The sequence below is a fragment of the Pecten maximus genome, chromosome 6 (genome assembly GCF_902652985.1).
Source record: "Pecten maximus chromosome 6, xPecMax1.1, whole genome shotgun sequence".
Lineage (NCBI taxonomy): Eukaryota > Metazoa > Mollusca > Bivalvia > Pectinida > Pectinidae > Pecten > Pecten maximus.
In genome coordinates, this window is record NC_047020.1 from 25,902,623 (window position 1) to 25,924,119 (window position 21,497).

The 21,497-nt window shown below is 38.3% G+C and overlaps 1 protein-coding gene across 1 annotated transcript in view; it reads right to left on the reverse strand.

Moving 5' to 3' along the window:
* Positions 1–248: 248 nt before the first annotated feature.
* Positions 249–21,497, reverse strand: part of LOC117329371 (rho GTPase-activating protein 26-like) — a 52,879-nt gene continuing 31,630 nt past the window's right edge. Inside the window, 11 exon segments of the mRNA XM_033887294.1 lie at positions 249–423; positions 426–458; positions 890–969; positions 2,074–2,154; positions 9,948–9,998; positions 12,405–12,450; positions 13,553–13,720; positions 14,032–14,299; positions 14,757–14,916; positions 15,290–15,395; positions 15,961–16,019. Coding sequence (XP_033743185.1) covers positions 368–423; positions 426–458; positions 890–969; positions 2,074–2,154; positions 9,948–9,998; positions 12,405–12,450; positions 13,553–13,720; positions 14,032–14,299; positions 14,757–14,916; positions 15,290–15,395; positions 15,961–16,019 — 1,108 coding nt within the window. The 3' untranslated portion in view covers positions 249–367.

Below are 21,497 nucleotides of genomic sequence, written 5' to 3' on the forward strand. Positions count from 1 at the left end.
GAGCTGACTTGCTACTGTGCACTGTACTGTACTTAAGCTAACAAGTGACTAACATTGAATAATGTTCTTATGGTACCTAAATTGTAAGTATGTACTACATTAATACTGTGGTGTCATAAAGTGCATTCTGTTCACAGGCCACATGGCCATAACTATATAATAATACTTCTAATCTCCACAGACTAATGGACATCCATGTTGTCCATGAATCTAGCATCTATCTCATAGTTTCCTTAATCAGGTCACCAAGCACTGACATTGTGCATTTGATATAAGTAGAAAGCTCCTGCATTGATCCTGGTCATTTAAATGCTTGTCTTTCCTTATCTTGCTCTCTGAAATGCTTGTGGCCAGTGCTTTACCTGTGTCAGTCCACATACTCAACATAATTTTCTGGAATGAGGCCAGTCTTGTTGTCCAGATTCCCTCCAACCAGCCTGGTTCCTTGGAAGGCCGCACTTTACAACAAAAACCAATAATTATCACAATTTAACAAATCATTAAGGAATACTGGTACTTTGAAAAGAAAAAAATTCAGACTTGTTTTCAGGTCAAATGCTTAACACTGAAATGGACCACAACTCTGCAAAGTGCAGCACATTATCACTGTGCATTCCGAGTCCTGAAGTAAGTAGTATAGCCCACTTAGTTAACATAGATGCTACAGTAAATGTGTTCATCACAGGATAAAATGACATCGCATGGTCTTACTAGTTATATATAGACAATGTCATACCGCATAACATTCAATAATACATATACATGAATAAAAACTGACAGGGTGACCCCTTTAGCTTTACTTCATACAGGTAACAGAAAATTAGCATTGGCTCCAACAAAAAAAGTCAATTTTTTTTTTAAAGTGGTACAGCTGCTATCAATGACATACCATTAGTAATAATCATGTTGGGTTCGAATGACAGTTCTGAGTCATTCTCAGCATCACAGTGGTATAGGGTCCGAACCGTTCTGTAAAATTACAACAAAACTCTTAACACAAAATTTCTGTATTCTGTAAAACACCTCAGAAGCATTCTGTGAAGTTTTAATAGAATACTCTATTTATAAAGTACCGTATAGCGGGAAATTTTAGCGGGGCTTTAATTTGGTGATTTGGCGGATCCGTATATAGATTGCCAAATTTTAACCCGTCAAATTTTAGCACCGCCAATTAAAAAGACACGAAAATTTCAATTTTGCCAATAGTTTCCGTTATGACCGCCATTTACCTTTGATAACTCCCAAGAGTAACGACTGGTGCGTAATGTGGGTTGTTGCCTGGCAACTGTCAGCCAAAATGCCAATAGGTACGAATAGCTAGTGAACAACTACTCACGATACATGTATAGCAATACCAAGAATGACATATACTGCATCATAATTAATTTTTGTGAAAACAAAGCTGTCTACCCATACCATTCAATGAACTGATGTGAACACTTTACCTGTAGACTCATTGTTAAACTTTCCTGTACATATACACATCATACAATAGATTACCACGGCGATATCACATGGTCGATTAAATTATCTTTGACTGTTGCTTGTATACATACTCATATACCAACACTAATTTGACAAATCTACATGTATGTGTTCATCTGAAATTTTATGGTAATAGTTTCCAGTTTCAAGACAGATGATCGATAATACACAACGCTTATAATCAACATTGATAGGATGTATGGACATAACATAATTATCTATATATACCGGTAGGTAATAATATATACTCAACGCCAAATCAAAACCCTAGATTGAAGAGAAATTGCTAAATTTTAACCCGCCAAATTTCAACTTTCAGTTTTCATGACCAAATCGTTAAATTTTATGACCGCTAAAATTTCCCGCTATACAGTATATAATATACATATCAAAACAATGGCTACACTACAATGTAAGGTTACAGAACATATTGGCTACATTAGAAACAGAAATGTCACAAAAACCACTGGTGTATCAAAATATTGTGATTTCATATAAAAAACGTGATGACATCAAACCCTATCTGAAGAGAAGCAACAGCTAATAAATGAACTGTACTGATGTAGATTTATACCATCCATACTATACCTTTTCTTTGGTTTTGTGAAGTTGCTGGAGCCTCCAAGAGACCCTGTCAGACTGCCAGTCATACTCGGAACTGAGGAGGTCCTGAAATCATCCAACATAGCCACACATACACAACAGCTCAGAGGCATATGTCAAAGCAGAACACAGAACTGATATCAACACAAGGATTGCACTCCCTCTACCAATTATAGCAATTGTAAATGGTATTACTGGTCAAATAAATTATAGATTTGTATCTCTATAATTTTGTTTATACATAAACCTGAATGCAAGAATTCAAATGAGATTGGCTCTGCTATCTGTTTGAGGAAACAGTCATGAAATATGGAGAATGCACCCTGTCAGCTTAGTACACAGAAATTCTTTCATTCAAGTTGTATTTTATGTTCAAAGAATTGCTGAGTTTTCAGTTTTAGAAATTTTCCTTAACTCTGGCAATGCATTTCCATTGAGAACAGAGTTATAGAAATTCCTTAAGTTATAAAGAGAAACTGACCAGAGCTACAAATAAGTAGATAATGGCCATGATTCTGTTAATTAGATCATTCAAATTGTATGCTTCTACACTACTACTCCATGTTAATATCTACAGACCTACAGTCAATAACAAACCTAGGTGCAGGGACAGGGTGGTGAGTGGTTAGGGGGGAGTACACAGCAAACTCTACATGTATTAACAGTACAGCAATTCTTAGTGAACACTCTGTTACAACCTTACGGCGTCACCGCTCTAATACCAAACTAAAATCCACCAAGGTAAATGTACCAATACCCAAGACCAGGTAAATTGATAATGGTCACTGGAAGAAATTCGAAGAATATCGGACATTTCCTTGATCTGTTTCCTAGATGTGTCAAACTTGATAAATTACATACATCAGATACAAGCAGAATGTATGTCAGCTGTGATTTCCTGCCAAAAACAATTGTTTTTAATGTACTGCTTATAGCAGTGGTTTTTTTTCCCAAGAGAAATTCATTAAAAAGCACATAATCAAGCAACTTGAAGGTACCTATTAGCTGGATATTTCAACATGAAGAATGTTAAAGTTGTTCATTGATGGTATATAGACTGTCAGTGTTAGGTGACCCCAGCACCAGTGATGGTATATAGACTGTCAGTGTTAGGTGACCCCAGCACCAGTGATGGTATATAGACTGTCAGTGTTAGGTGACCCCAGCACCAGTGATGGTATATAGACTGTCAGTGTTAGGTGACCCCAGCACCAGTGATGGTATATAGACTGTCAGTGTTAGGTGACCCCAGCACCAGTGATGGTATATAGACTGTCAGTGTTAGGTGACCCCAGCACCAGTGATGGTATATAGACTGTCAGTGTTAGGTGACCCCAGCACCAGTGATGGTATATAGACTGTCAGTGTTAGGTGACCCCAGCACCAGTGATGGTATATAGACTGTCAGTGTTAGGTGACCCCAGCACCAGTGATGGTATAGACCGTCAGTGTTAGGTGACCCCAGCACCAGTGATGGTATATAGACTGTCAGTGTTAGGTGACCCCAGCACCAGTGATGGTATATAGACTGTCAGTGTTAGGTGACCCCAGCACCATTGATGGTATATAGACTGTCAGTGTTAGGTGACCCCAGCACCAGTGATGGTATAGACTGTCAGTGTTAGGTGACCCCAGCACCAGTGATGGTATATAGACTGTCAGTGTTTGGTGACCCCAGCACCAGTGATGGTAATCATTTAGAACATTTCTGTTTAACATACAATCTGAGCAGCAAATGAATACAGACAAGCATTGTACAGGCTAGACAACAGTAGACCTACAATAGTGTTCACTTACTGGCTTCTGCACACAATTTCTACAGAAATATGGAAAATATACCAAACTTCCATTTGTGAATACTTCTGGCTTTTGTCCTTGTTAAAATGCTTTACATTAATTATAACTTTGCTTATTCAAAAACAAATCCTACATACATTTTCCACAGGGAATACATCAATCCTAAACATTTTTTTCCCTCAACTGTGTGTATTCATAACATGTACATATATATATATTAAGTAGTGACACCCTGATTTTTACTTCTGAAATCATAGCATTAACATTGTCGATTTTTGTAGGTAAATTTCACAAAACTATGGTATTTCAAACTTCTGTGGTACAGTATATGGTAAACAGTGTGTTAATTACAATGGTGAATGAAACAGTGTAAAACAAACACTAACTAACCTTTATTTTAAGTGACTTTAAGTGAACAGCATTTTAATCAATAAAATAGTTATTGTAAGGTCTATTCTGTTGGGAATTTGATTATGTCAAAATTTAAACCTTCTCCCTTCAAAGTCAAAATATACTCGATCTAACCTAACTTAATGAAACTCTGCTGTTCCTAGCCTAACAAACTCTTTGTCTGACCTATCTAATGTTACTGTACATCTGAGGTGTCTGACTTATCTAATGTTACTGTATATCTGAGGTGTCTGACCTATCATCTGAGGTGTCTGACCTATCTAATGTTACTGTACATCTGAGGTGTCTGACCTATCTAATGTTACTGTACATCTGAGGTGTCTGACCTGTCTAATGTTACTGTACATCTGAGGTGTCTGACCTATCATCTGAGGTGTCTGAACTATATCTAATGTTACTGTATATCTGAAGTGTCTGACCTATCTAATGTTACTGTATATCTGAGGTGTCTGACCTATCTAATGTTACTGTAATATCACTGTACATCTGAGGTGTCTGACCTATATCTAATGTTACTGTAATGTTACTGTACATCTGAAGTGTCTGACCTATCTAATGTTACTGTACATCTGAGGTGTCTGACCTATCTAATGTTACTGTACATCTGAGGTGTCTGACCTATCTAATGTTACTGTATATCTGAGGTGTCTGACCTATCATCTGAGGTGTCTGACCTGTCTAATGTTACTGTACATCTGAGGTGTCTGACCTGTCTAATGTTACTGTATATCTGAGGTGTCTGACCTATCATCTGAGGTGTCTGACCTATCTAATGTTACTGTACATCTGAGGTGTCTGACCTATCTAATGTTACTGTACATCTGAGGTGTCTGACCTATCTAATGTTACTGTACATCTGAGGTGTCTGACCTGTCTAATGTTACTGTACATCTGAGGTGTCTGACCTATCTAATGTTACTGTATATCTGAGGTGTCTGACCTGTCTAATGTTACTGTACATCTGAGGTGTCTGACCTGTCTAATGTTACTGTATATCTGAGATGTCTGACCTATCATCTGAGGTGTCTGACCTGTCTAATGTTACTGTACATCTGAGGTGTCTGACCTATCATCTGAGGTGTCTGACCTATCATCTGAGGTGTCTGACCTATCATCTGAGGTGTCTGACCTATCTAATGTTACTGTAATATCACTGTACATCTGAGGTGTCTGACCTATATCTAATGTTACTGTAATGTTACTGTACATCTGAAGTGTCTGACCTATCTAATGTTACTGTTCATCTGAGGTGTCTGACCTATCTAATGTTACTGTATATCTGAGGTGTCTGACCTATCATCTGAGGTGTCTGACCTATCTAATGTTACTGTACATCTGAGGTGTCTGACCTATCTAATGTTACTGTACATCTGAGGTGTCTGACCTATCTAATGTTACTGTACATCTGAGGTGTCTGACCTATCTAATGTTACTGTATATATCTGAGGTGTCTGACCTATCATCTGAGGTGTCTGACCTATCTAATGTTACTGTACATCTGAGGTGTCTGACCTATCATCTGAGGTGTCTGACCTATCTAATGTTACTGTACATCTGAGGTGTCTGACCTATCTAATGTTACTGTATATCTGAGGTGTCTGACCTATCATCTGAGGTGTCTGACCTATCATCTGAGGTGTCTGACCTATCATCTGAGGTGTCTGACCTATCATCTGAGGTGTCTGACCTATCTAATGTTACTGTATATCTGAGGTGTCTGACCTATCTAATGTTACTGTATATCTGAAGTGTCTGACCTATCTAATGTTACTGTACATCTGAGGTGTCTGACCTATCATCTGAGGTGTCTGACCTATCATCTGAGGTGTCTGACCTATCTAATGTTACTGTATATCTGAGGTGTCTGACCTATCTAATGTTACTGTACATCTGAGGTGTCTGACCTATCTAATGTTACTGTATATCTGAGGTGTCTGACCTATCTAATGTTACTGTAATATCACTGTACATCTGAGGTGTCTGACCTATCTAATGTTACTGTACATCTGAGGTGTCTGACCTATCTAATGTTACTGTATATCTGAGGTGTCTGACCTATCTAATGTTACTGTATATCTGAGGTGTCTGCCACCTATCATCTGAGGTGTCTGACCTATCATCTGAGGTGTCTGACCTATCATCTGAGGTGTCTGACCTATCTAATGTTACTGTACATCTGAGGTGTCTGACTTATCTAATGTTACTGTATATCTGAGGTGTCTGACCTATCATCTGAGGTGTCTGACCTATCATCTGAGGTGTCTGACCTATCTAATGTTACTGTACATCTGAGGTGTCTGACTTATCTAATGTTACTGTACATCTGAAGTGTCTGACCTATCTAATGTTACTGTACATCTGAGGTGTCTGACCTATCTAATGTTACTGTACATCTGAGGTGTCTGACCTATCATCTGAGGTGTCTGACCTATCTAATGTTACTGTACATCTGAGGTGTCTGACTTATCTAATGTTACTGTATATCTGAGGTGTCTGACCTATCATCTGAGGTGTCTGACCTATCTAATGTTACTGTATATCTGAGGTGTCTGACCTATCATCTGAGGTGTCTGACCTGTCTAATGTTACTGTACATCTGAGGTGTCTGACCTGTCTAATGTTACTGTATATCTGAGGTGTCTGACCTATCATCTGAGGTGTCTGACCTATCTAATGTTACTGTACATCTGAGGTATCTGACCTATCTAATGTTACTGTACATCTGAGGTGTCTGACCTATCTAATGTTACTGTACATCTGAGGTGTCTGACCTGTCTAATGTTACTGTATATCTGAGATGTCTGACCTATCTAATGTTACTGTACATCTGAGGTGTCTGACCTATCTAATGTTACTGTATATCTGAGGTGTCTGACCTGTCTAATGTTACTGTACATCTGAGGTGTCTGACCTGTCTAATGTTACTGTATATCTGAGATGTCTGACCTATCATCTGAGGTGTCTGACCTGTCTAATGTTACTGTACATCTGAGGTGTCTGACCTATCATCTGAGGTGTCTGACCTATCATCTGAGGTGTCTGACCTATCATCTGAGGTGTCTGACCTATCTAATGTTACTGTAATATCACTGTACATCTGAGGTGTCTGACCTATATCTAATGTTACTGTAATGTTACTGTACATCTGAAGTGTCTGACCTATCTAATGTTACTGTACATCTGAAGTGTCTGACCTATCTAATGTTACTGTACATCTGAGGTGTCTGACCTATCTAATGTTACTGTATATCTGAGGTGTCTGACCTATTATCTGAGGTGTCTGACCTATCTAATGTTACTGTACATCTGAGGTGTCTGACCTGTCTAATGTTACTGTACATCTGAAGTGTCTGACCTGTCTAATGTTACTGTATATCTGAGGTGTCTGACCTATTTAATGTTACTGTACATCTGAGGTGTCTGACCTGTCTAATGTTACTGTACATCTGAGGTATCTGACCTGTCTAATGTTACTGTATATCTGAGGTGTCTGACCTATCTAATGTTACTGTACATCTGAGGTGTCTGACCTATCTAATGTTACTGTACATCTGAGGTGTCTGACCTGTCTAATGTTACTGTACATCTGAAGTGTCTGACCTGTCTAATGTTACTGTATATCTGAGGTGTCTGACCTATTTAATGTTACTGTACATCTGAGGTGTCTGACCTGTCTAATGTTACTGTACATCTGAGGTATCTGACCTGTCTAATGTTACTGTATATCTGAGGTGTCTGACCTATCTAATGTTACTGTACATCTGAGGTGTCTGACCTATCTAATGTTACTGTATATCTGAGGTGTCTGACCTATCATCTGAGGTGTCTGACCTATCTAATGTTACTGTACATCTGAGGTGTCTGACCTATCTAATGTTACTGTACATCTGAGGTGTCTGACCTATCTAATGTTACTGTACATCTGAGGTGTCTGACCTGTCTAATGTTACTGTATATCTGAGATGTCTGACCTATCTAATGTTACTGTACATCTGAGGTGTCTGACCTATCTAATGTTACTGTATATCTGAGGTGTCTGACCTATCATCTGAGGTGTCTGACCTATCTAATGTTACTGTACATCTGAGGTGTCTGACCTGTCTAATGTTACTGTACATCTGAAGTGTCTGACCTGTCTAATGTTACTGTATATCTGAGGTGTCTGACCTATTTAATGTTACTGTACATCTGAGGTGTCTGACCTGTCTAATGTTACTGTACATCTGAGGTATCTGACCTGTCTAATGTTACTGTATATCTGAGGTGTCTGACCTATCTAATGTTACTGTACATCTGAGGTGTCTGACCTATCTAATGTTACTGTACATCTGAGGTGTCTGACCTGTCTAATGTTACTGTACATCTGAAGTGTCTGACCTGTCTAATGTTACTGTATATCTGAGGTGTCTGACCTATTTAATGTTACTGTACATCTGAGGTGTCTGACCTGTCTAATGTTACTGTACATCTGAGGTATCTGACCTGTCTAATGTTACTGTATATCTGAGGTGTCTGACCTATCTAATGTTACTGTACATCTGAGGTGTCTGACCTATCTAATGTTACTGTATATCTGAGGTGTCTGACCTATCATCTGAGGTGTCTGACCTATCTAATGTTACTGTACATCTGAGGTGTCTGACCTATCTAATGTTACTGTACATCTGAGGTGTCTGACCTATCTAATGTTACTGTACATCTGAGGTGTCTGACCTGTCTAATGTTACTGTATATCTGAGACGTCTGACCTATCATCTGAGGTGTCTGACCTGTCTAATGTTACTGTATATCTGAGATGTCTGACCTATCTAATGTTACTGTATATCTGAGGTGTCTGACCTGTCTAATGTTACAGTACATCTGAGGTGTCTGACCTATCTAATGTTACTGTACATCTGAAGTGTCTGACCTTTCTGTCTGACCTATCTAATGTTACTGTACATCTGAGGTGTCTGACCTGTCTAATGTTACTGTATATCTGAGATGTCTGACCTATCATCTGAGGTGTCTGACCTATCATCTGAGGTGTCTGACCTATCATCTGAGGTGTCTGACCTACCTAATGTTACTGTACATCTGAGGTGTCTGACCTATCATCTGAGGTGTCTGACCTATCATCTGAGGTGTCTGACCTATCATCTGAGGTGTCTGACCTACCTAATGTTACTGTACATCTGAGGTGTCTGACCTATCATCTGAGGTGTCTGACCTATCTAATGTTACTGTACATCTGAGGTGTCTGACCTATCTAATGTTACTGTAAATCTGAAGTGTCTGACCTATCTAATGTTACTGTACATCTGAGGTGTCTGACCTATCTAATGTTACTGTAAATCTGAAGTGTCTGACCTATCTAATGTTACTGTAAATCCGAAGTGTCTGACCTATATCTAATGTTACTGTAAATCCGAAGTGTCTGACCTATATCTAATGTTACTGTACATCTGAGGTGTCTGACCTATATCTAATGTTACTGTAAATCCGAAGTGTCTGACCTATTTAATGTTACTGTAAATCCGAAGTGTCTGACCTATATCTAATGTTACTGTTAATCCGAAGTGTCTGACCTAACCCAGCCTTTTCTATTTCTGAACATTGTCATAACTGTTTCCTACTCCGAGTGATTCTCACTGTGTATACCAGAAGCTTACATGGAAGTGGAATACGAGGAGTCATTGGAACCTCTTTTCTTGATGCTTCCGCTAAAGTAAAAAAGCAAAACATGGATAAGGCAGCATATCCAACAAAGGGCAGGCAAACAGCCATACACCTGTCTATACTGTCAGAGTACCATTTCTGAGTATACTGTTCGAGTACCAAATCTGATGTCACTCCAAAGTTTGCAGAAGCCATGAAAAATGTGTAACAGGTATCAAATTATGTCATCATTGATGATGATTATATACATGTACACCTAGAGTACTTCTCACTATAATATCAGTATATCTTTATTTTTCAATCATAATGAGCCAAATAAACTTTCTGAACTGCTTTGCTTAAAACTATAAAATTTGTATTCCAGATAGTCACTTAATTCATGACACAGATTCCCTGTCAAGGCATAATTTACAACAGTACAGTATTGTTCAGAATGCTGAGAAAATGTTTGAATTCAAAAATATTTATCATACATGTAACTACATGTAGTTAGTAAATTCGAGTCCACAGTCTTAAGAAATCAATATAGAATTGATTGACTAAAAATACAGAAAGATGAATTTTTTATAATTTTTTTAATTTCTTTTTGCCATAAATGAAAATTGAAATGATTTCAAAACATTAAATACTTAAAAATTTATTTAATTACAAATTTCATTTTGATAATTCTTTTCATTGAAATTTTACTTGATATTTGAATAAGAAAAAAATAGAAAGAGAAAAAGAAACTGCAGATTGAAGGACATGAAACATTTGAAATCACATCAAAATTTAACAAAATACAAAGCGATGACTTTAACAACCTCAGCAGTATTTACAAAGACAAGGTACTCATCAAGATTGACAGGTAAGAGCAAGGCACCCCTCCACCCCTACATGTATGTGACGATTAGATGCTACTGTCTAAAATGAGCCAACTCAATCAGTAGGGGTGCAGGGGTTAATGGCAAGGCTAGTACTCGGTTACATGAAATTGCAAATTAGTTGATGTGAAGAGCTTTTTTCTTGATTATAAAGAATATATCTGAATAATACTTTTAATCAGAATGTATAGTAAAATGTTTGAGTCTGACAGAATGAGGAGGTCTAATCGAGTTGTACAGTGTGCACACAAACCTGCATATCGTGAAGTGTCTACAATGTCAACTTGTACAGGGGATCGACCAAAATCAAGCAAAACACATTCCAGAACCAGTCACATGACAAAAATCAATTTAGAGACAAAAAATTCAAACACAATACAGACCATCTTCAAAATAATACAAAACAATAAAGTGTTTAGATTTGTAAAATAGTAATTTTGTTTTTGTTGTTTCATGTTTTAGAAACATTAAAACTCAATATGCAAGTTTGAATTAAGAAGTAGAGAGATTCAGATGGGAGGTGACATCACTATTTCCATAGACCTGGAAATGTTGTACAAGACTATCACCATACAGGCAGTACAGGTACAAACTATTACAGTAAAAGTATAAGATCTTGAAAGTATTTGTGTGAAAACAGTATCAATCATCAGCAAGCTTCGGTGACAATGACTTACATAGACTTAGAATGATATATGACTGATGTTAGAGAAAACTACATTAATTATCCTACACTACAATATCATCTAACCCCAAAAAACAGTCATTAGCTATCTCAAAATGTTTACAATTTCAGACATAGAGAATACAAATTGAGCAGACATGTCAGTGCTATCACATATTGAGTTATCTATTGGAGATTAAATCCCACTGCCACTGTAAAAGCCTAGCCATGGTTCCCACCACAGGCGTCCACATTAGTGTGCAGTCTACAACCAAGTCATAGCAGTACTACAGTGTTAGCTAGTGCATCACTCCTACCAGGTGATGTACATCTGTTCCCTGATATAATACAACATGTACCAACACTTTAACAGTGGTCACAGAATGGCCAACTACATTCATTTTATTTGTTATTTTGCTATGTACAAGTCCGTTATAATCAAATGCAACAACATGACCAGATCATTTTGTAATTTACTGAAAAATTTCATAAGCAAATTAAAATTATGCATAAAGCATTAGGATATTAATTGATATTATAAGTAAACTTGAAGAAAGAAATTATGATTGAAAATCTGTAAATAAAAGCTATTAATACTTAAATGTTATAAAAACAATCCATTGCAGACCCTAGGCCTTTTCAAACATGATTAGCATGACCTCAATGGTCCTACTTGTGATATATGTGCATTGGTATATAGGTCCAGGTATGGATTCAGGGGTTGGGAGATATCATATTACATATATGCATGATAAAGTAACAGTTGTAAAAGAATACACACATGATGTTATGGAGTACAAGATATGTAGGGCATAAACATCAATTTATGAAAAAAAATCTGTGTTAAAAGTAAATCTGTATCTACTTATCCATATGGCAGATGGAGGGATCAACTGAAAACAATGGGTATTGTCCATACTTACAACGTGGGCACGTCCGATCCTGTCATGTGTAAATTGAATCTGTTGGCTGAAGGTAGAAGTCAATTTAATGCATTATTGATACCTGTATTATGTATGAGTAAGTTTGTATACCTAACAAATAAACAAGTCAGTCGCAATTTAACCTGTCAAGTGGATATCTCTACATATTGGCCACACTAGAGTAGCGACCACACTAGAGTAGTGGCCACACTGGAGTAATGGCCACACTGGAGTAATGGCCACACTAGAGTAATGGCCACACTAGAGTAATGGCCACACTAGAGTAGCGACCACACTGGAGTAATGGCTACACTAGAGTAGAGGCCACACTAGAGAAATGGCTACACTAGAGTAGAGGCCACACTAGAGTAGTGACCACACTGGAGTAATGGTCACACTAGAGTAGTGACCACACTGGATTAATGGCCACACTAGAGTAGCGACCACACTGGAGTAACAGTAACACTATAGAGTAGAGGCCACACTAGAGTAACAGTAACACTATAGAGTAGTGACCACACTGGAGTAACTGTAACACTATAGAGTAGTGACCACACTGGATTAATGGCCACACTAGAGTAGCGACCACACTGGAGTAACAGTAACACTATAGAGTAGTGACCACACTGGAGTAACTGTAACACTATAGAGTAGTGGCCACACTGGAGTAATGGCTACACTAGAGTAGAGGCCATACTAGAGTAGTGACCACACTGGATTAATGGCCACACTAGAGTAGAGGCCACACTAGAGTAGTGGCCACACTGGAGTAATGGCTACACTGGAGTAATGGCTACACTAGAGTAGCGACCACACTGGAGTAATGGCTACACTAGAGTAGAGGCCACACTAGAGTAATGGCTACACTAGAGTAGAGGCCACACTAGAGTAGTGGCCACACTGGAGTAAGGGCCACTCTGGAATAGTGACCACACTGGAATAGTAGTCATTATAAAGCCACAAAAAATGATAAAAACTGCTATCAATTACTTCATCTGTTTCTAGCTGCCAGAAGATCTGGTGACAATTAAACTGTAGACAGACTATAGTCCTGGGCTAATGTGTGATATTGCTGTGGGACTAGAAGGCACAAAGAAATGTATTACTTTTGACAAGCAGTACTGCACTAGTAAAGGTTGATTTAATACCTAGAGCGTTGACATTGCTGTAGGTGGGTCCAGGGACCTGAGGAGCAGGCCCCTTACGGTGGCTGTTAACTGGAGGAGAAGAGGTATTCTTGGAGACGTGGTTGGAATGACTCGAGTTGAGTGACTCAGAACTTCCACTAGTACTACTCCCTGTAGCCATTTCAAAACCTGCAGACATAACATAATTACAGACATGAAGACACTTTTTATTTTTTAAATCATTTAAATCAAGCTTTTACTATTACAATGATATAGTTTATTATTGAACAGATGTTCTCTTACTGATTACAATGTACATCTAACTACATTTTAACAAGATTTTTTTTTAAATCACAAATCAAAGCATTCAATTCCATTCAATACAGATAAATAGTAAAATTCTACTGTTATGCCATTATGACCACAGTCTTAAGATAAAATTATGAATTCTCATAATGTTAAAATGAATTTCAATTAAAGTTAGAGAAGTGTTCGTGTACCTCCTGTTTGTGGGTTGTACACCTCCACTCCACGTAGCTTAGTTTTTGCAGTTTGGTAACTTTGGGGTGGGGCACGAGGCGCTTTATTTGCATATATGGGTTGTGGGGCGTGTGACACATGTGCCATACCAGGACTAGCCATCATCATGTGATCATTGAGAGGCACAAACTTGCTGCTCGGCTCACGCCTCTCCGTCAGCATGGCAGTGGAAGACGGCACGACGTGAATCTCACTGATGTCAGCTCCCTCTGGTGCTGTCATAAAAATCTACAACAAGCATGCAATAAAATATAACAGATTTTACAAGGAGTCCTTTGAAAAAAATCTTCTATAATCGTTTAATTCATCAAAGGATGTGCGTTGTATATCTTAAAATTTCCTTTTTAACGTTTTTGAGCTCTGTAACAAAAAGAAATCTCACAACCAGGATTGTATGTTTACAAATGAAACAACCTTAATTAAATATTGTCAAGATTACTGTAACTGCAACTTATTTGAAATGTTTTCTTTTTAAGTGACAATGTCTCAAAACCAAGACAATGTCCATGCATCCAAGCATAAGAAATTAAATGTTTCACTATTTTAACTATAATAATTTACGTTATTAATTAACTCAAAAGTTTTTTCCCATTTGTTAGATATTTCTAAAAGTAAATGTAAAAGGACAAATCTTCATTGCCATTCATTCATGTTTTATAAATGTGTACAAAATGAAGCACATTACTTTTTCATAGTGTAATATGAGTATTTCCACCACAATGTTGAGGAACTTGATGTCCATGATAGCAGCTACGGATTCCTCCTCTGACCTCATCAGCGTGGGACCGTAGCACACACCAAGATTAGCAACTGTCATCAGGTTCTTATCACAATGCTCTGAGACACTGGTAACAAATGGCAAAATTCAAATACTTTTGATTTGTTTTCACATTCCTCTCTTTAATATTTCAGAGAGGCAATGTTTTACCTCCCCAGTTATAAAGGTAACAAATTTTCATATACAACACCTGCAAAATGATTAAGAATAATTCATGAAAATCCATGAAGAGTTTATGAAGTGTTCATAAAATTATGTTCTCCATTTGTTCATGAATATTTCCACCAAGTTCATAATCTTTACTGTGCAATAAATAGAAGAAATCCTCAGAGTTGATAAAGGTTTACTGTTATTGATTAAAAACCTGTCAACACATGTAACCATTGAATTCAGAATAAGTTTACTGTGGTATAAGATTTGGATATTGTTTCTGCACTTACTTTCTCAAGTGTCTTATCAACAACTCCAACATTTCAAAATTAGGTTTCGGCAGCTTGTGAACTAGAGTATGAACGTCGTGTATACGAAGGGTCTTCGATTCTTGTTCTAAAAAAAAAGTATATTAAAATGAAATATTCATCAAATCATTAAAATGAAATACTAAATGCACATTTCACTCATCAATAACTTAATTTGTAAGTATGTGGATCATTTAAAACTCCTTATATTTACATTTTCTTTAACTCATAGTGTTGCTGAATACTTTTGATCAAACTTTGTAACTAAGAACGCTTTTCAATAAACTCTTAATATATATGTAACTTACCCTTTCAAATAAATCATATAGAGTCGTAGTTGTAAATAATTCATGGGTATAAATGAAAAGATGTCAATTTGCTATAAATGTTTTACAGCTAGGTACACTAGTCTAGTACTGTAACAGTTAAACTATGTACCTCTTAATAGAGGTAGGTCAAGATTTATATTCATTATAAATGATATAGGTTTCAAACAAGACACATTGCGCTTGAGTGCGATGTGATGTTTACCTGCAAATTTGTCATTTATGAAATATGTACAGCTTTTAATGAATACGCCAATTCAGTGCTGAAGTGTTATGAGCTCTGCACTGAATGAAGTACAGACGAAAAAATGGTTCTGTAACACTTACTGGCAGCAGCTATAAAATCGGAGTGAAATTTGAATGTCATCAGTGGTTCTGGTAACGACCTGTAACGGAGGGAAAGTTAGAGTTAATAATACACAAGACTACATGTGTGCGCATGAAACTTAAAGAAGGGGGAGATAACTTACCAAGACCTCCACTTAATATATGAAAATTTGTTACTTTAAATGTCTTAAATGACAATTCTACGAAAAACAGGACAAGAAAAATCTTGAGTTGAACAGGACAAGAAAAATCTTGAGTTGGAGAAATTCTCCAAGAACCAACGTCCTGCCAAGTTAATATGTGTGTTGTGCTTTAAATCGTGTAACAGATCACTTGACAGGTTTAAAATAATTTCAATAGAAGACGATGGGATTTTCTAAACAAGTGAAGATGTAGAAACACATGTGAACTACTAATTATAGAACATGATCACCACTAACAAAAGATGATCACACCCTTGAAAGGTACACATACAATGTTTAACAGGAAAATATTCCACAATTTTATGTCTTCAAAGATTACATTTAATTAGAAAGAAAGACATAATCAAGATACAATTGAATGAATTGAATTTATCAAATTATTTTAGATATTAAAGAGCAATACATGTACTCTACCTGAATACACGATGATTTGTGTTTGGAATTATAGAGCAGCAAGATATTTATGTACAATTAAACTGTAACAAAGACGTGAAAATTAAGCTTAAGAAGCAAGATGATAAAGATGCAGGCATGTTAGGAAGATACAGTGTCTGTCAACAGAGTGGAAGTCCCTAGCTAAAACTAAAGGTCCAGTACAGCCTAAATAATATGTACAGTGTCTGTCAATATAGCTGAAGTCAATGGCAATAACTAATTCTATTCAGTATCACAGTCTGAATACAAACAAGTGTCTCTATTGCTTCGAATTCATAACCCACAGAATTCATACATTCTGTGAGATATTACTTAGAGATAAGCCTCGTGCTGACTGGCCAAACTCTTACACTTGGGTTGAGATACCTCTGTCCATGGAACAGACCCATGATAGATTCTATTAATCTGTACCTGAACAAAGCATTAGTAAGGACAGCCTAATACACAGACAGTAGATATAAATAGAGGTTACACAACCAGTCGTTATATAATTTATTGTATATGGTATTTCTTTCACTCGAGTATGTTATTTTTCAAAAATTACAAAAGCACGAGCTTTAGTGATATAGATAGTCACATATTCCTCTTCAATTCAATAATGCTCTGACTTATAGGAACATTCAAGTTAAGTAAATTCCATTTCTGAGTTATTGGATATTGATGAAACTGGAACAAGATGTAGCGGGACACACACACACACTGAGGAAGGAGAGTGATGGAGCGGGGGACTAGTTAGCTATACATACTTAAGGTAGAGAAAGGACAGTGATGGAGCAGGTAGACTAGTTAGCTATACATACCTAAAGTAGAGGAAGGACAGAGATGGAGCAGGCCGACTAGTTAGCTATACATACCTAAGGCAGAGGAAGGACAGTGATGGAGCAGGCCGACTAGTTAGCTATACATACCTAATATAAGGCAGAGGAAGGACGGTGATGGAGCAGGCCGACTAGTTAGCTATACATACCTAAAGTAGAGGAAGGACAGAGATGGAGCAGGCCGACTAGTTAGCTATACATACCTAAGGTAGAGGAAGGACAGTGATGGAGCAGGCCGACTAGTTAGCTATACATACCTAAGGCAGAGGAAGGACGGTGATGGAGCAGGCCGACTAGTTAGCTATACATACCTAAGGCAGAGGAAGGACAGTGATGGAGCAGGTAGACTAGTTAGCTATACATACCTAAGGCAGAGGAAGGACGGTGATGGAGCAGGCCGACTAGTTAGCTATACACACCTAAGGTAGAGGAAGGAGAGTGATGGAGCAGGCAGAGTAGTTAGCTATACATACCTAAGGTAGAGGAAGGAGAGTGATGGAGCAGGTAGACTAGTTAGCTATACATACCTAAGGTAGAGGAAGGACAGTGATGGAGCAGGTAGACTAGTTAGCTATACATACCTAAGGTAGAGGAATGACAGTGATGGAGCAGGCCGACTAGTTAGCTATACATACCTAAGGTAGAGGAAGGACAGTGATGGAGCAGGCAGACTAGTTAGCTATACATACCTAAGGTAGAGGAAGGACGGTGATGGAGCAGGCCGACTAGTTAGCTATACATACCTAAGGTAGAGGAAGGGGAGTGATGGAGCAGGCAGACTAGTTAGCTATACATACCTAAGGTAGAGGAAGGAGAGTGATGGAGCAGGCCGACTAGTTAGCTATACATACCTAAGGTAGAGGAAGGACAATGATGGAGCAGGCCGACTAGTTAGCTATACATACCTAAGGTAGAGGAAGGAGAGTGATGGAGCAGGTAGACTAGTTAGCTATACATACCTAAGGTAGAGAAAGGACAGTGATGGAGCAGGCCGACTAGTTAGCTATACATACCTAAGGTAGAGGAAGGAGAGTGATGGAGCAGGCAGACTAGTTAGCTATACATACCTAAGGTAGAGGAAGGACAGTGATGGAGCAGGGCCGACTAGTTAGCTATACATACCTAAGGTAGAGGAAGGACAGTGATGGAGCAGGTCGACTAGTTAGCTATACATACCTAAGGTAGAGGAAGGACAGTGATGGAGCAGGCCGACTAGTTAGCTATACATACCTAAGGTAGAGGAAGGAGAGTGATGGAGCAGGCAGACTAGTTAGCTATACATACCTAAGGTAGAGGAAGGACAGTGATGGAGCAGGCCGACTAGTTAGCTATACATACCTAAGGTAGAGGAAGGACAGTGATGGAGCAGGTAGACTAGTTAGCTATACATACCTAAGGTAGAGGAAGGACAGAGATGGAGCAGGCAGACTAGTTAGCTATACATACCTAAGGTAGAGAAAGGACAGTGATGGAGCGGGCCGACTAGTTAGCTATACATACCTAAGGTAGAGGAAGGACAGTGATGGAGCAGGTAGACTAGTTAGCTATACATACCTAAGGTAGAGGAAGGAGAGTGATGGAGCAGGCAGACTAGTTAGCTATACACACCTAAGGTAGAGGAAGGGGAGTGATGGAGCAGGCCGACTAGTTAGCTATACACACCTAAGGTAGAGGAAGGGGAGTGATGGAGCAGGCAGGCTAGTTAGCTATACATACCTAAGGTAGAGGAAGGACAGTGATGGAGCAGGCCGACTAGTTAGCTATACATACTAAGGTAGAGGAAGGACGGTGATGGAGCAGGCCGACTAGTTAGCTATACATACCTAAGGTAGAGGAAGGAGAGTGATGGAGCAGGCCGACTAGTTAGCTATACATACCTAAGGTAGAGGAAGGACAGTGATGGAGCAGGCAGGCTAGTTAGCTATACATACCTAAGGTAGAGGAAGGACAGTGATGGAGCAGGTCGACTAGTTAGCTATACATACCTAAGGTAGAGGAAGGGACAGTGATGGAGCAGGCAGACTAGTTAGCTATACACACCTAAGGTAGAGGAAGGACAGTGATGGAGCAGGCAGGCTAGTTAGCTATACATACCTAAGGTAGAGGAAGGACAGTGATGGAGCAGGCCGACTAGTTAGCTATACATACCTAAGGTAGAGGAAGGACAGTGATGGAGCAGGCAGACTAGTTAGCTATACATACCTAAGGTAGAGGAAGGAGAGTGATGGAGCAGGCAGACTAGTTAGCTATACACTACCTAAGGTAGAGGAAGGAGAGTGATGGAGCAGGCCGACTAGTTAGCTATACATACCTAAGGTAGAGGAAGGAGAGTGATGGAGCAGGCAGACTAGTTAGCTATACATACCTAAGGTAGAGGAAGGAGAGTGATGGAGAGGGCGGACTAATTAGCTATACAGTCAAACTTGTAATAGCGGACACCCTTATATAGCGGACACCTGTCCATAACGGACACTTCCAGGAATCCCCAATGAAAATCACTATATAAATATCATGTATATAGCGGACACCTTCCTAATGCGGACAGTGGACACTTATTTTTGTCCGTAAAGTTGTTAAAAATACCGTATAACGGACACGTGAAACCATAGCCGTGTTGATATTTGTGTGTAAAACGTTTCTAAATAACAAGCAAAGCCTTAATTACTCAACTCCCCTGGCAGCAATGCTAACTTAGGAAGCCACTTCATCAGTCACTAATTGTCCTGTTACCTGTAAGTTGCTGTAACAATGGGCAGTAATTACAAGAGAGTGACCGATCGCCATCGGCAGAGGTGTTTGTTTACTCAACCGGTGACAGCTAAGCTTAGCCATTCAACCATAGCCTAGACAACAAGAATGGTCAGGGGGTAATTAAATCATTATCAAGACCAACAAAAGAGGGACAAAGCAATAGTTATGTCTGTCATAATTGTTTTACTTACAAAATCCACCGTATGCAAATCTGACAGGGCAGGCACATGGTTGTCAGCCGCCATTTTCTCACACTCGGAACTCCCCGGAATATGACTACGTAACCTATTAAGAACAGCCGAAGAGTTCCGAGTGTCTTTGTATACACTATACTAATTTACTGAACCAGCAAACGGTATTTATTAAATTAAATCCCTACATGGATTTCAGAAAATATGTCTCAAAATAAATGCTTAGGGATTATAATTATCAGAGGAAAATGCACTTTCATTTATAAAGAGTTAATGTTGTAATAGAAAAGATATTTCAAACATATTTATTTTCCAAAATATTGAGGATTAATGAAAATTGTTTTACTATGATAAGAATTACCTTTACATTTTTGACTATGTTGAGTATTTGTCTGAATAGATATTCAGTATAGAATGATATTGTGAAGATTGGTTTAAAAACTATAGGCTTAATATAAATTATTAAAAATATCAACTTCAATTTTTGTGTCAGATGAATGATTGAAAATTAATTAAGCATTTATCTTTAATTATTTGTCCTTTATTCATTTGTTTAAGTGTTTAAATATAATAAATCAGGAGACATATATTGTACTATAAACAGACTTTGGTTTGTTTCTTCGTTTATAAGGGACATAACTCGTTGAACCTCTATATAAAGGACACCTCTCTATAAAGGACACTTTTGTCTTGTCCCTTAGGTGTCCTTTATAGACAGGTTGTACTGTACATACCTAAGGTAGAGGAAGGACGGTGATGGAGCAGGTAGACTAGTTAACTATACATACCTAAGGTAGAGGAAGGAGAGTGATGGAGCAGGCAGACTAGTTAGCTATACATACCTAAGGTAGAGGAAGGAGAGTGATGGAGCAGGCCGACTAGTTAGCTATACATACCTAAGGTAGAGGAAGGAGAGTGATGGAGCAGGCAGACTAGTTAGCTATACATACCTAAGGTAGAGGAAGGAGAGTGATGGAGCAGGCAGACTAGTTAGCTATACATACCTAAGGTAGAGGAAGGAGAGTGATGGAGCAGGCCGACTAGTTAGCTATACATACCTAACGTAGAGGAAGGACAGAGATGGAGCAGGCCCACTAGTTAGCTATACATACCTAAGGTAGAGGAAGGACAGTGATGGA